The sequence below is a fragment of the Chaetura pelagica genome, unplaced genomic scaffold (genome assembly GCF_000747805.2).
Source record: "Chaetura pelagica isolate M959 unplaced genomic scaffold, ChaPel_1.0 scaffold171, whole genome shotgun sequence".
NCBI classification, from domain to species: Eukaryota; Metazoa; Chordata; class Aves; order Apodiformes; family Apodidae; genus Chaetura; species Chaetura pelagica.
Genome location: NW_009952066.1, coordinates 632,919 through 649,306, shown reverse-complemented (window position 1 = coordinate 649,306; position 16,388 = coordinate 632,919). Strand labels below are relative to the sequence as shown.

The window sequence follows — 16,388 nt, the reverse complement described above, 5'->3', positions numbered from 1 at the left end:
TGGGAACACAGCCCTGTCCTTGGCACTGTGTGAGCAGTACAACAGAGCTGAAAAGATCCTTGATCTTCAGACATGCCTGCTGGCCTGTCAGGGTCTTGAAAGTGTCACTTCTTTGCGCACTGACAGCTAACAGCATAGAGCAGAAGGAGGCAAACGAGAAGAAAATACCTACTGGCACATAATGGCCTATTTCAGGGCAGGCTTCAAGCTTCTTGGCAATATTTTTTTCTTCAGAGATATTTTATTTTGCTACAGAGAAAAAGTCTTTTGTCCTTGTGAAAAGAGTACCTCCACCTTCTCCATAACTGCCTTTGACATTCTGGAAGGCTGTCATTAAACCCACCCTGAGCCTTCTCTTCTCTCCTTGAAACTTCTCTTCCTTAACTATCATCAGTTCCTTCACCACATTTTTTGTTCTTCCCAGTTGTAATTTTTTTTTGGCGCCATAACATTCTGGTTCCTTGACTACGTGCTTCATGAAGAAAAGATTTATTTTATCCACAGTTTTGGAACAATTTAAATAAATAAATTACAATTTCATATAAAATTCAAAGAATATTCAATTCAATTAAGCAACTTAATATTCAATGCAAGTACTTGAAGCAGTTTGCCTTCCAGAAAATTTCAGATATGGAAGAACTTTTCTACTTAGCTCCATCTCAGTTTTGAACTTGAGATCTGTACTATATGTATGTAAAGGTATGGAACCTCTTAGAGAAAGAAAAAACCCAAAACAACCCAACAAACAACAATATAGACAAGAAGCAAATACTTTCAGTCCCTTGAAATTCTGACATGGTTGTAAGAGAAAAAGAAAATCTTGGAGCGGGATATTATTGCAACAGAATAAAGAGTTTGCCATCTGGCAAGACCCCCAGATCAGATGGATCCGTTAATGACTTTTATAAAGCATTTCACCAGACCCTGCCAGAACACGACTGGCATCTTTAATTATCCTAAATTAACAGAGTTCCAGCCTTGGATGCTAGATTTAGAATTGTTGATCTTGGGAAGGAAAAGGAAATGTTCCATGAAACCTCTTCTTCCTAATAGACCTTTTTATTAATAAATTGTAATATTAAAATATTACCTGAAGTTTACTGGTTCATCTTAAACGGATTGTTTGCTTTAAAGAAGTGTGTATCAAGGCACTTCTGTTGAAGATGTCTTGCAAACACATCAGAGTGCTTTTGGAATTCCCAGTTAGCTTTGTGCATACACAAAAGCATTCAGCTGCTCAGAAGAGCCAGGAATTCCCTTGCTTTCTTTGCCTTCCCTGGAAGGTAGGGAACATGCACTTCCAGAGCAGTTTATCTCTGCCTCGCACCATACATGTGCACCTGCACCTGGTGCTGTTCCCACAGAGCGAAGGCAGGTGCAGCAGTGGCTGCCACTCCTGCCACCACTACCACCAACCAGCAGCAAGACCTGCTACTTTTATCCTTTCCATTTCAACCCAAACGCTTTAGCCAGAGAGCCACTCCATTTGCCTATAAAACTGGAAAGCAAGGGGAAATATTCTGGGGAAATTTCTTCTGCCCATGCACTTAAATCTCACGGGACTACGCCCTGTTCAGTGAGGGTGCTGTGGCTGCCCTTGGTTTCCAGCTCACCTTTCCCCATGGAGCAACCCTGCTCTCACTGCTAATGGGTAGTAAGCCTTTGCTGGTATAATTTCTATAGTGCACTGACGGGAAAAGCACAGGAGTTATGTGAATTACATTTAAGAGGAATACTAATTATTTTAAGTTGTAAGTCTTGATTTTATTTTTCCTGATTTATTTATTGTTATTAGGTATGAGAACTGTTAGGTATTTTCAATACCGAGATCTGCAGATATACATACCCTGCCAAGAGTGATCAAACTCTGGTGGATGGGCAGAGCAAGGGAGTATGGGCTAAGGGAGGTAACCTTGTGTGGTAGGGGGTTTGAGACTGAAGAAATTACTGACTTGCTCAAAAGGGTAAGACTTCAGTGGTCCAGTCATTTGCTTTATTCAGACAGCTCTGACGTATGCAAAGATATCTCAGATCTCTGCAGACCTGTTGCCTGTGACTTGCAGAAAATTGTCTGGTTGCATAATAAAGACTTGTGTTTCTAGATGTTCTTTCTGTTGGAAGGAATAGGAAGTACATCCCTAATAATATTTTTCTACACCATAAATTGCTGTTGTTGAATGCCTAATCTATTCTAATCCTATTTTCATATCTCATTATCACCATAGTTCAGTGTTTTCCAGTGATGAATATACTGATGTGGTATCATTTTAAGTGTTTTAGATATAGGATAGGATATGTGCTTGGAAGGATTGAGCAAAGGCACCCAATGCTTCCAAACACAAGCAATGAAGATTTACTAATTTTAAAAGGCAAGAAGGGCACAGAACTTGTGCCAGCAGGAAATCTTACCATCTAAGCCCATACAGCAGGTATGTTATATTATTGCACATATATTTTTTATATTTTGATACACCACCAACATGTAAATAATATGCAGGTATCCAATGGTAACGAATATTTGTTATTGAAGTTGGACTCAATTTCCTTACTTTGTAACGCACTGTCTGTCTGCCAAAAATAAACACTTGGTTATCTAACAGCCAGACTGAATGTAGGCAGATACAGTGCATTATAAAGGCTCTTAGGGGGAGATGAATGTCCTTAGCGGCTCTGAAAAATCAGACTACTTATTTAGGTGCCAAAAACTGATATTAGTTCCAAATTTTAGCTCACCCACTAGTTGATTTTGTGTGCCAGAAAGGATAAACCACATAACAGTAACGCCTTCAGTACAGGCGTATTTATGTTGAAGGAAATGTGTTCTTGTTCTTAACCTTATATCCAGGAATGGAAATACTAAATGTAAAATAGGAAGTTCTGGTATGTAAAAACTGAACTACAGAAAGCAATGGTAGATGTAATTAAGCTGCAGTTCTGTTCAAGCAGTGAGATAGGTTAACACAATTAATCTTTTCCATCTGGTTCTTACCACTGAAGAAAAGTATTCTAACTTAATTGTAGGTATCGCCACTTAAGTGTGATGGAGTCATCCTGTTTTCCCCTCATAGATTTAAAGTTGAAGTGAACTAGTTGCTACACAGAATGCATAATGCAGAATCCAAGCCTGTTGAAGGGTAGGATGAACGAGCAAGTGCAGGAGCAGATAAAACAGTCTTACTGGGCATTATGCTAAAATTGGTCTTTTTGCATGAATTGTTCTTTAACCTGAAAATGATTGCATACATATGTTTGAGAAACTTCCTTAAGTTTTTGGTTTTTTAATTAATTCTTCTTAGTAATTAGTGTTATCCACTCCTGGGGTAGAAGAAATATTCAGCTTCCTTGAGCCATCTGTTGAAAATCCATTTATTCATAGGACATGTTTCTTTATTCAACTGTAGCTCACGTACATTGTTCAAATTTGCTTCCTGGATAACACTGTACACCCGTCTTTGTATTCATATTACCTCAGGGAGGGTTTTTTATTATTAACATCCCCAAGCTAGATTTTCAAACTAGATCCTCTGGGTTTTGTCAAAGATAATGCCTCAAGGATTGAAGGGCAGCTTGACAATAGCTCACAATAGCTGCAAAGAGCAGCTTCTGGTACCATGTCACTACTGATCGCCTGCATTCCTCTTGTTAATGTGGGATGAAGTTTGCTAAATGGTGGCGTTTGTCTCTCATGTTACAGTGAAAATCTGTGTGATGAGGAAATACAACTGTATTTTCTTTTTTTAAATGATGCTACTGCTTGGTTCCAGAAAATGTTTGACATCTAAGAGGAATGCTCCCAACACAACAAAATAGACGTAAATACTAATGTTCACAGGGTGAGAAAGTAGGATAGTATGGGCTGCCTGGTGAAGATGTTAATATCTGAAGGATTATGAACAGAAATACATTTTGATTCTGCTAATAGAGCCCACATTACAATGCAGCTTGCAGTGATGTATCTCTGTACAAATACTACAGAGAATAAAAAAAGCTGAGTATTTTAAAAATATGCCCCAAAAAATTGGTTAAAACAAATCTTCTGAATGCTTGTGGAGTTAATCAGTGAATACCAGTTTTTGAAACATGGGCACCTTTCTTGCATTTACGTGGTAGAAATATGGCTTGATGTGACTTTTTGTGTGTGTGTGCAAAATACAGTTTTTTAATTGGCTTTTAGAATAAATTAGGTAAACTAATAAAGGCAGAGTAAATTTCACCTCTTCTTAGGCACCAGTAACTGAAAGTGGATCTTAAAATACGTATGTAATTGTTCTTCAAATATAGGTGGAACAATTTATTTCACTCTCTCTTCTGAGGTTACTATCTTTAAACATGTAAAGATGAGAGGATTTCTTGCATGTATTTTTCATAGTGAAAAAGTATCCATTATTCAGCCACTGGTCCATTTTGCAGAATATTTGAGCTCATGGGTAAAAGAGGAATAAACTGTCGGAAGCACACTGACTTTATGAAGCAAGGGACAACTAAGATAAAAGCTTGTGCATTAATTCAGCTTATCAGTCAAAGGTATTAAAAAGTTCTCTGGTTGTTTTCCTTCAATTTTGTAGTCAAAAGTATTATTACGTAATAAATTTTATCCTGTGCTTGCCATGTCGGTCTCAGTTAAACATTTTTTTAATTAAAAAGTGGGATAGACTGAGTTTCGAAGACAGCTGACACATTCATTCTAATAAATCAAAAGAAGCTCAAGTTCTTGAGAACTAAAAAGAAGGTGATGTTATAGTTTGTTTTTCACATTTTGTGCCATTTTACTGCTTCAGAAAGTGTATTATAACTTCAACTGTGTTTTATTTCAGCCTTGCAGTTCATCCAGATAAAACTTTAGTAGCTACAGGGCAGGTTGGGAAGGACCCTTACATTTGCATCTGGGATTCCTACCGTGTACAGACTGTGTCTGTTCTTAAGGATGCCCATACACATGGAGTTGCCTGCTTGGCTTTTGATTCAGATGGCCAGGTTTGTATATCTCCTTTTTCTGTGTTTTGAATTTAGTCTGATTTCTGATTCTTGAAGATACACCCATGAAAGTATGTTTAGGTGGCTATATGGCTGTAGTACTGGAAATCCTATTACAATTACATTTTTAATGCAAGGACTGCGAATACAACTCTTTCAAAGATATTTTTGAGATGAAAACCACGAGCTAGCATCCAAGTTCAGTGGAGGCTTTGGGTGTTGGGCAAATCTCCATAGTAGAAATGGTCCCTTGTGGCTTAAATGTAATAGCTTCACCACATATTTGTCACCTGCTGTTCAGAAAGATCAGTTCTTGGCAAAGTCTGCACAATCCTGCAGCTTTTTTGGCAGAGGAACTATAATAATCTCCCTGCTAGGGGAGTCTTACTGGCTGGGCTGCACAGTCCATTTAATTGAATAATGGGGTTAGGACACTGAGTGTGTGGTTTTGTACAATGTGATTAGATTATATGTGATTAGATTATATGATAATTTGAGACAAAATTTTAAACACAAGTAAATGGTGAGCTAGTCACAACTGAACATATTGGTTATTATTTTTCCTTGGAGGCAAACTATTGAAAGCATTCAGTTGTTAATGAAGTAGGAGGAAAATAGATCTACAGTTTACATGAACATGAGAAATATTTCACATTCATAGCTTTATAAATATCTATCTGTGCAATGTTGTGATTACGGATGTCCAAATGTGCTTTCTGATGTAACAGTGTGGTCGTAAGTTATAATTGGCTGCTAAAATATTTTTAGGAATGCTTAGATTAGCTGATACCTGGATTCTTTCGCAGCTTCCTACTGTTTCTTGTATTTGTTTGTGTACCTCAGAATTGCATCTCAGTAGGGCAGAACTGCCTTTAGATGATTTTCTTAAAATCACATTCTAGATGGTTAGCTCCTTGTTGAGAAGTGTTTTATCACCCCATGCCTAGATACTCTTCCACTGGCTGCACAGGGCTTTTATTATGCCTTTTATTATTTCTGAGATCAGAACTAGCCAGACAATGCATAAAATGTATTCTCACATGAAACAAAAGCACTTTTTCTATTGTGCATTATCTTGTGTATATTCAGTTTAAAGATTAGTCTGAAATAAGAAAGACACCAACATGAGCAGTTACCTTTAACATGTTTACAAAGCATTGGGTAACTTGAATTACTAACAGCACTATAGATTGTATTTCCCCTTTAGAAGTCAGAATTAGCTTTCTTTTTTTAGCCTAGTTTTCAACCAGCTTCCTCCAGTTTTCTTAAGTAAGGCCATTTCCTCTGAAATCTCCTGTGCCAATTCTAATAAAAAGAAAAGGTATTCCTGGGACTTGTGGAATTAAGAAAAATCAGATGAGAAAACCCTCAAATCAATGGAATAAAATTTCTAGTGTTATGTTTTATAAGATATTGTTCACTCAGATGTATCTGTTCTTAAATTTATCTTTTTTAACTTCATATAACTTATGGATAAACTTCTAAAAAAAATCTATTTAAATACCTGGTGGGAATAAAACTTCACCAAAGAGCCCAGTCAGAATAAGTTAAAGGTGGAGGGCCTTCCGAAAATCCTGCTGAGCACCAGGCTGTAATTAAAAAGTGAACTTACTGCTGGGTTGACCTTGCAGTGAGACCCTGCTTTCTCATTTTGGGAAGTGCTGGACAAATGGCAGTTTATTCTGGAAATAAAAATTTGCACAGAGCGCTTTCATATCTGGAGAAAGACCAATGCTGGAAAACATAAATGTGGATAATATATTAACTTTTTGCTGCTCTTTTTGGCTTTGCAGAAGAAGTTGCTGTGCTGAGCCAAAATTAAAGGGCATGGTAAAAAGACTTTTGTGTATTTGAAATTCAGAGCAGTTAGCAGTTCCTGTTTATTGAGTCAGCATCCCCAAAGAAGCTGGCATCTTGTGATAGCACAGAACAGTTCTTGCATAGATTGCTTGCACCTTTCCTTCTGATGCATATCTTTCATTCTTTCATATTGAATGTCTGCTAATAGCCAAGATAGATTTGTATTTTACTCCCAAACCACAAATAAATTCAACAGTTACAGTATTGATACAAAAAGAAATGTATTATTTTCTTTGCTAACTCTGTCAGCTGTTCACTTCCTACATAAAAGCAGGCTGAGGAAAAGCCCGGGTAGTTGTATTTCTGGACCTGAGGACTCCCATGAGGTCAGCTTGGCTTCCTCCCACTCCACTGTGCCTACCTTCTGGCTCAAAGGGCAACTGCTGAGTCGGTGCTGCACAGCTCCAGGATGTGAGGCTCAACGCAGAGACACTGGGCATCTGTATTTTAGCCAAGTGAATTACCTCTTCTATTAGGAACTCCAGGGTGTCCGTCTCAGGCATTCAGCTGAAGTAATTCTGAAATATTCCTCCCCACTGGACTTCAGCTGACACTGCCCAGAGACAGCATAGTTGTCTCTGTAATGCTTCCCTGGCATAGTTTAGTACAAACTGGGTATTAGAAAATAAACAGGATTTGTTATCTTCTGTAATACATGGAGAAGATCAAGACACAGCTTAAATCAGGGAATAGCTTATATGCTTCCTTTATTTTAGGCACCTTAATATAGTTTTAAATTTGGAGACAAATATATTTTGAGTAAATTTCCTATTTTTCACAATATCTGTAATTAATACATTATTTCAAAAGTACTCATGGGGGCTGAATATCTTGAAGAACTGTTGCTGTTTAAGAATACCTACTTTAGTTTGTGCTTTTTCTATGGCCAAAAAATGATAATTGGTGAGAAGGAAGCTGTGCTTGCTTAGATGTTTAATGAAGAGCTGTCAGTTTGCCTGTTGTTGAATCAGGAATTAACTGCAGCTTCTCCTTAAAAGTACTAACATCTGTCCTCCAAAGAATTACCCACAGATCTAACGTCTTTTATATTGAAGTATTTCACCAATACTATATGGTCCTGTATCTATTAAATTATTTTAGAAGAATTTTTGTCTGCTTTCTAAATATTAAAAAAAAATAAATAATGGGGTGAGGAAGGCACTGCCATAATACCTGCATGCATTTCTAAATTTGGCATTAGGTTGCAGTAGACTTCTTTAGCCAGATCTTCTAAATCTTTATGGATTTAAAAATAATTGTTTAATTATGTGCATAAACTATTTGGCAGGTATTTTCTTCTGCTAGTTCTGTGAATTCTCTGAACAGAATTCTGTCAAATTCTCTTCCAGAAGAAGGACTAAAAATGTGTTTCAACAAAAAAGAAAATTCAGGATTTATCACTTTTCTGCCAGCAGAAGATCCTCCTTAGTAGACCTGTTAGAAGAAAATAGAAAATACTTCCTAATTTCCCCTTTCATGCTATTTTCACTGTCCATCTACCTCTCTAATGGTTATTTCCTGACTGGTAGTTACAGTTCAGCTCTGACGTTGTTCACATCATGAATCTAAAAGATACTGTGAGTGTTGCCATGGTTTCCATAGTGAAGAAAACAGTATAAAAGAGGTGAGAAAAAACTGGAATCAGTGAAGGTTCCATGAATCACAGAATCTCAGAGTCTTATGGGTTGGAAGGGACCTTGGAAGCTCATCTAGTCCAACCCCCCTGACAGCAGGATCACCTAGAGTACATGAAAAGTATCTCGTGTTTTGATCTGTGCATCCAGACCTGTGGGTGGGTGTACATTGCTCAAGGGCAAATAAAACTACTAGTCCTTTCTCAAAATATGTATTTCTTTGTTGGTCACTGGCAGGAGCATGTTTCTTCTTTCCCATATTAGATTTTCTTTGTCCTTCATTATGGATGTCTCAAATACGTTGTCCTGGATTAAATGCAGATATTCAGTACACAACTGAGATGGAACCCCATATTTTTAAATCACATCTACCTGTAGAATCCCAAATTTTGGACCAACCTTTATCTCCCATTTCCAAGACTCGCATATGGAACCTTCAAACAGATGTAATATAATCATAATCAAGCCTTCTGACTTCTTGGTGTCTTCCAAGTTCTTCCCACAGCTTCTCACACAGTTGGGTTTAACAAGACCTCAGGTGTTTTTATTGCAGTGAAAGACAATATAAAAGTAGCCAGGATTCAGAGGAACTTGTGGCATAAGTCCTGGGGTTTTGTAATGTTTTGTTTTATTTTTTTCATGAGTACCATATGGCATAGTACATTTGCTGACAGGATATTACTTGGGTTATGCATTATTCACTAGGCAGAGCTGAGGTATTGCACTGGGCATAATGAATGCACCTTGTCAACTCCCATGGCACCAACGTTTAAAAGTATATATTTCATTGCTCTAAAATAAAGGAACTGTAAGGACTAAGAAGACAGTGAAGGGTGCATGTGTACCTACTGCATTTAAACTAGAGACTTTTGATAGTGGCTCTCTTAAAGAGGAAGATGGACACAGTTTTTACGCTTAGAAATGGCAGGAAAAGGCTTTTTATCCAGAGCACCTTGTCTCTGAATTATTTTGCTACAGAATGAAAACTGGAGCCTTCTTTATGAATAATGATTTCTTCTCTTGATTGTACTGTACTTGATAGCTTTAATGCCTTGCTGTATTTTTTCTACTATAGATTTTTTTGTTCTGTTTTATTTTGGTATTTTTCTTTTTTGCATTATTGCAATTTAAAAGTATTAATAATACTAGTTATTTTGTGAATATTAATTTTAATTAATAATTTCATTTAATTTAGTGATTAATATTTTTAGTTATTTTAATTGGTGATTTGATATGCTTGATATGTAAAAGGCAATTATTAAAAGTATATAAAATTCTGATTCTAAAGCTCAACAAAAGGAGCATAATAACCAAAACTGTATTTGGAAATAGTAAAAGCATTTATTTCTTTATTTATCAGATTAATAAGTCAAAATGGTAAAAATGTGTGTGCCTGAAACAAGCACCTCAGGTATTTCATTATAAGAGGTGTACTTGGTAACTTGAAATGAATAACCTGACTTTTTAGAAATTATGAATGTTTCAGTATTTTCTCCAGTAAGTCAGTATGAATATCTCAGGGGTGTCTTGACAAGGTAGTTCAAACACAAGCCACATGTGGGAAAATCCATTTGTAAGCATAATAATCTGATCTACAGTAAAGTGATTCTTGAGTTGATTTTCTGTTAACTGGATTACTGTTGTTTTTCCTTAGCATTTAGCTTCAGTGGGACTGGATGCCAAAAATACAGTGTGTATTTGGGACTGGAAGAGAGGAAAACTACTGGCAACAGCTACAGGCCATTCAGACAGGGTAATTGTATGAAGGGTTTACTGAATTTTGTCTGGGAGTTACAAAAGGTTTTTTAAAATAAGCTTTGGTTATGTTAGGTTAACACAAAGATAATTTTGGTCTTTCTACTTGGCTTTTAAAATACTGAACAAGTTATTTATTTCTTCTCATTGTGCCAGAGGTAGCACAAAGCACTGTTAATCAATGAGGCAAATGATGGATTCTGCAGCTGACTGTCTGGCAAGCCTAGGGAGGGAAATCTTTGTAATTAAGCACTGATTGGGATGATTCATGATTTATAGCACTTTATATAAGATGTGAAATGCTAGCTCAGTGGATGAAGATAATGTTCTTTCTGAATATGTCAAAAAGACATACTACCCTGAGGGAAAGTTTCATTAGCTCCCTTTTATTTTTGCTTAAGATATTTACCTGTAGGAGAAATATAATTAGGATAAATATTCCTTTTATATCTATCAACTTCAAGTAAAGGATCATAACATCAATACATATGAGAGCTGAACAGGTCTGAGTTTAGAAAATTATTCAGAATAAAGAAATGTTTAAACAGGTTTAGTATAAGCAAAATACCTCCCTGCCATATATAAGCACAAGAATACATATGTTAAAATAAATTATGGACACATTCTGACAACTCTTCTCTTACACATATTAGGATATGGTATGATACTGACAGTTGGACCTGATGACTTTAGAGTCTTTTCCAACCTTAATGATTCTATGGTTTTATATTATAACATGTTAGAATGTTATAATTTTGAGGTATTATAATGTTTTACTGTACACAATGGAGTATTTGTGTATTCAAAGGAGCAGACTAAACCCTTCTCTTTGGTTTGCGTGTACATACAATCTATCTGCATCTTATGTGTCATCTGAATAAATCTGTTACTTCATTTTTACTTACAGTGTTCCCAACACAGCAGGATCTTAGTCCTTACTTGAATTTCTCTTTCAGAACTGATTCACTTCCCAGTTACGTCAGTGGAAGTTTTGCTACTGACTTCAGTAGGTACAAGAACAGGTTCTGAATTAGCAGAAGACTCCAGGACAGGCAAGAAGTACTAAAATCTTAGTCTCAGTAGGCTTTCACAACCAGAAAAAGGAGAATTTGCACTGAAGAGGGAGTGGGAAAGAATTCATATCTAATTAGGCTGCAAATTCTGATTATTTAATGTGCAGAAGTCATAAAGCATTTCTGAAAGTGGAATATCTTGTGTGTTCTAACAATATTTAAATAAAAAAGTACTTAAACTACTGTAAATTCTAGTGTTTATAAAGAAGATAGATATTTTGTTGGAAGGCCATGCTTCCTCGTGTATAAAGTGAATGATGGGTAAGCTTAAGATAGTATGTTCCTGTAAGGTGATTGAAATTTTGTTGTGATTTATACTTAACAGCTGAAGAGCTAAAAGCAGCAAAAAAAATCCCATTGTCTTCCTCTATAGAAATACATTTCCTGAAGTAACTAATGATTGTGATAGCCTCACTGGTCTTCAGCTTGGGCATTGTAAAAGTTGAATGCCAGAGGTAAAAACTCTAAAAATGACATATTGAAAATCTGGTCCAAAATACAAACTTCTTGTTTCCAAGTCGCACAGTATTTTTATTTGGCATAATCCCATAGTCACTGAATATGCTGTAAGCTTGTCACTGAGGTCTTTTGTTAATCAGGTCAAATTAGATACTGTATTTTTTACCAAAAATAAAGAGTAAAGATAAATCTACGTGTGTTCCATCCCTAAATTTGAGGAATGTTAGCTCTACACCATAATTCCCATTTTATTTAAGACAGTAAATATTGATTATTCAAAAGATCTTGGAATAGATTGTATGAAGTATGAAGGCAGGAATGAGGTGTGTTGATAAAGAATTCTGCATATTTGCTTTAATATTTGTTTACATGGAGTTCCAAATTTACCTAAAAAACATTCTTTCATTTTTAGTAGTACAACAGAAATTATGCCTAAAAAATTGGTAAAAGCAAACAGCCTAGATGCAATTACTGTATAATTTAAAATATCAGGTTACTGTATTTCTTAACAGATATTTGATATTTCCTGGGATCAGTATCAACCAAACAGAATTGTCAGCTGTGGAGTAAAACACATAAAGGTAAATAGCTTTTATTGTTTTTTTTGTTAAAAAGTAAATAAATGTCACAAAAGAAATTTGTCCTCTTTTACGATCGGGGCTTTATAAGAGAATTCATATTCTTCCTTAATCTGTGAACATTTTATCAGAATTTTTTGTTTGAAGCCAACTGAGACATTCAGCAGTGACTGAGGTGCAAAACTACTTAACAAGCTAAATGAGAAGATCATTTAGTGAAATTTTCATCACTATATACTTGTCATTTTTTTGTTCTCTACCCTCTCCATTCCATCTAAATTGTTTCAAAAGTGTCTAAGCCCTTAGTGATTTCTCTCATCAAGCATCACAAAGGGTCACTGAACAGGTATAGGAAGAACTAAATTAAAAGTATGAATTAAATGAACTCCTATTAGGGCCTGTGAGGCTACCAGCTTTTGCAGGAATACCCCAGAGAAGGAATGCAAGACCTGCAGAGATGAACATATGAAAATTCTAGTGCCCCACTCTTTGCTCCCTCTACGTCACCTTTTTTGGAGGTGCTTTAAATATGAACCTAGATATATATTGTAAATTTAAGATAAAACATTCTCATGTCCGTGAAAAGCTTAGAAAGAAATCCTTCTGTTTGCCAATATTTCCTGCAGGTTGCTATTTTTCTCCTATCTCCTCAAAAGCGTTTCTAACAGATGGCAATTACTTCACATGGGTGGGGTGGGAAGAGCTTTAACTAGAAGTTTAGGGAACCAGTTAATATCTCTCGTTCTGGTTACTAGGAAGCTTGTGCCCTTAAAACCACCACTGCTTTCAAACTGTGGGTGGTTTTGGCAGCAGTGATACCATCTGTTGCATTCTGCAAGCTGTTTTCCAAAACCTGTCTTAGTTTGGCACCTGTATTCTGTTTTAAATGGCCATAATTACCCTGAACATGCATAATGCCAGGCAAAGTAAATACATATAGACAGAGGCATGCCAAAAGGAAAAAAAAAAAATAATAATAATCTGTGGAAAGGAAACGATGTTCCCCTCCAGTGATGCTCTAACAGCAGTTTGTGTACTTGCTGTACATTATAAGGCTCTGGGAATGTGAGAATTACTTTAACTTGCAAGGAAGGAAAGGATCAGCTCTAAAGTAATTTATCACTGTGAGGACTGGGACTACTCCTTGGGAAGAGTGCCATTTATTCCTTTTACCTTTCAATTCTATTGGCTCATTTGGCTGGACAGATATCAGGAGTTGTGGTAAAGCCTAGGAACTAAGGAATTTCAGACTGAGCTCAGGATCCTCCCTCCACCTAATTCCTAACACTACTGCCTGCTCTTCTGCCCTTCTGCAGCTAACCAGAAGTCAGGAGAGCGGGTGCTTTACTCACAGAGTGAAAGCTCTGGAGGAAGTGTTCCCACTACCTTCCCATAAATTGGCTTATGTTAAGAGACAAAGAGAAAAATTAATTGAATCAGAAATAGACAAGAATCTGAATTAAAAATCCTTGATCTAGGGTTTTTCTGGAATTCCACTTGATAGGAATTTCATAGGAGTAAGTACAAAAGGAGACCTAAAAATTCAGCTTATAACTGTGAAAAGATGTAGACACATAAAGTGAGAATAAGACAGACATTATGCATCAATGTCAGACACTTCAACATTCCTGTTCAGTGTCTGAAGGCCTCTCTCCAGTGTGCAGTGGACTGCAGAGCAGAGGTGCCTCAAGTAGTAAAGGCCTGAGCTGGCAAGTCCGTTCAGGGCTGTACTGCACCACACAGATTTATTGTTCTGTTTCTGCATGAGTCCAGAACATCCTAGTGCTGATAGGCCTGGATATTTCCACACTTTTCTGACACACCTAATTGAGATTCACTTTGCCTTCCCATGAAGGTCTGATCCTTTAGAGGGACCTGAGTGCATTAATTATCCTCACTGCTTGATAAAATTATGTCTATTAAAGAAAAAAAAAAAGGGGGGGGGGGGGGCAAAAAGCCCCAAACTAAAACTCTGAACTGATTCAAAAAGAGAGTTGTTTCACATGCAAGTGTCTGCAGTCTCCATCCTACAGATAATTTCTCCATAAATGTAACTATTTTTAAGGGACATATCTCTCTCAGTGCACTGGAAAAGGGCAGAAATACCTACTCCAGTCACATTCATTTCTTTAAAGGTATTTTATTGCTTCAGAACAGTAATTGCATTTTAAGTTTTGCAGACAAGAGAAATGGGATGTTCCTGGCTTTAAAAAGTGGGCATTCACACTGGGAGATATCACCCAGCAAAACATGATAAAAGGTAGTGAGATAATGTGAAGGGGTAGTGTTGCAATAGTGAATCAGAATTGTGCCTCACTTGCTTAAACAGTTTGATAATTTTCTTTTGTTTTTAGATTTACTGTATTCTCAATGGGTTTCCTTGGTAAGAGGGATCTTTTTGGAGTAATGGGCATTCTGATCCTACTACAGGAGTCATTTAAGTATCTGTCCAGACACTGTTGTGTAAATATGTATGTCTGAGATCTGCACACTAGGATGGAAAAAAAGAAATTCTGCAGAATTTTTTCCTAATATGCCTTTTACTTTTAACAGTTTTGGACATTATGTGGAAATGCCCTGACAGCAAAGAGAGGAATATTTGGTAAAACAGGAGATCTCCAAACTATCCTTTGTTTAGCATGTGCAAAAGAAGATATCACATACTCTGGTGCTTTAAATGGAGACATCTATGTCTGGAAAGGGCTAAACTTGGTCCGCACAATTCAAGGAGCACACAGTGTAAGTTGTGGTTTTAATGTCAATTTCTGAAACGAATGGTTCATTGAATTGGAAAACTTCTTGAAGGCTTATCTACAAAGATTTTCTTCTGTTTCAGGTCAGAAGAATGTCTAAGACTGTTCCTCAATTAAGAACTTTAATGTAATCTTAGACTTTGTTTACATGCTGTCAACAGATGCTAGCTGTGCTAATTGACAGAACTGATTATATTTATAGCACTGATCTAACCAAGCAGACTAAATCTAAAGTGAAGTTTCTAAACCTAAAGTGAAGTTTCAACATCTAAATTTTCACAGATTGAGTAGCTTCAGTTATGATAAGTTTACTTAAAAATAACTGGTAATCAAATTGTCTTATTTTATATAGAATTTCACCACCAAAATTCCCAATGCTGAAGTCTGACTCTTCACAAAAGTTTCAATGTGAACTAAACCTGTTTAATCTGTGAATTGTGCTCTGAACAAAGTTTACTTCAGTTGGCTTCACAACATCCCCCCTAGTTTGGAACATTTATAATTACAGAGAGAAAAGGGAAAGCATGGGACCTTGTTAGATTTCTAACCAGACTAATATAGTAAATATATGCCTCTGTTTCTGCTGCAGTAAAGTCATAGCAGGATTTCCATGTCTTGTTTTGAATGTGTTTGAGAGCTACTCTTATTTTCAATGTGATTGTGGGTAATGGCATTAGGGTTTTTTGAACAAAAGGAAATTAGTATTTTCCTTAGAAGAGCGAAATAAAATCTAACAGTTGTCACTACATTTTTCTTCTACAACATTCTTAGAAGAGTACTGCAAACCTAACAGTTTTTTCTGACCTCCCAAAATTAGTTATGGTGGCAGTGTATCAAGATTTGGTGTAGCTCTTTAAATTAGATCTAGATGTTCAGGACAGTAATTGTTATTTATAGAATAATCCCAAATTTATGAAAGCAGTCAGACTGAAGTCAGTGGGACATGTTACCTGCAGAAGTACTGTGTAATTGCCAGGTTATGGTTATGTGCAACTGCTATAACATGGAAATATCTTTAGCAAAAAATAAATCCCTATAGTATATTTGCAGAATTTTATTCAGATTCATTATAATTATTAAATACTATCTCTTTCTATATTATGTGTTCTTTTTCATCCTTATATATTAGAGAATTTGCCAATTTCTAATCTCTACACAATTAATTATTAGAAATATTAATTTATTAAGACATTGAACAAGGCCACTTTGAAAATAGAGGTCTTCCCTTAATTGTATTAATTCCCATGCAGTGCAGCTTGTATCTTGACTGAGAGGTTTTCCTCTGAATACTGAATCAGCAGG

The 16,388-nt window shown here is 36.3% G+C and overlaps 1 protein-coding gene across 1 annotated transcript in view; it reads left to right on the top strand.

The window, feature by feature from the left end:
• The window catches only part of EML6 (echinoderm microtubule associated protein like 6), a 111,740-nt gene that overhangs the window by 28,738 nt on the left and 66,614 nt on the right, over positions 1 to 16,388 (top strand). Inside the window, exons 2-5 of the mRNA XM_010004607.1 lie at positions 4,815 to 4,974; positions 10,123 to 10,221; positions 12,268 to 12,336; positions 14,887 to 15,072. Coding sequence (XP_010002909.1) covers positions 4,815 to 4,974; positions 10,123 to 10,221; positions 12,268 to 12,336; positions 14,887 to 15,072 — 514 coding nt within the window. The remainder of the gene's footprint in view (positions 1 to 4,814; positions 4,975 to 10,122; positions 10,222 to 12,267; positions 12,337 to 14,886; positions 15,073 to 16,388) is intronic.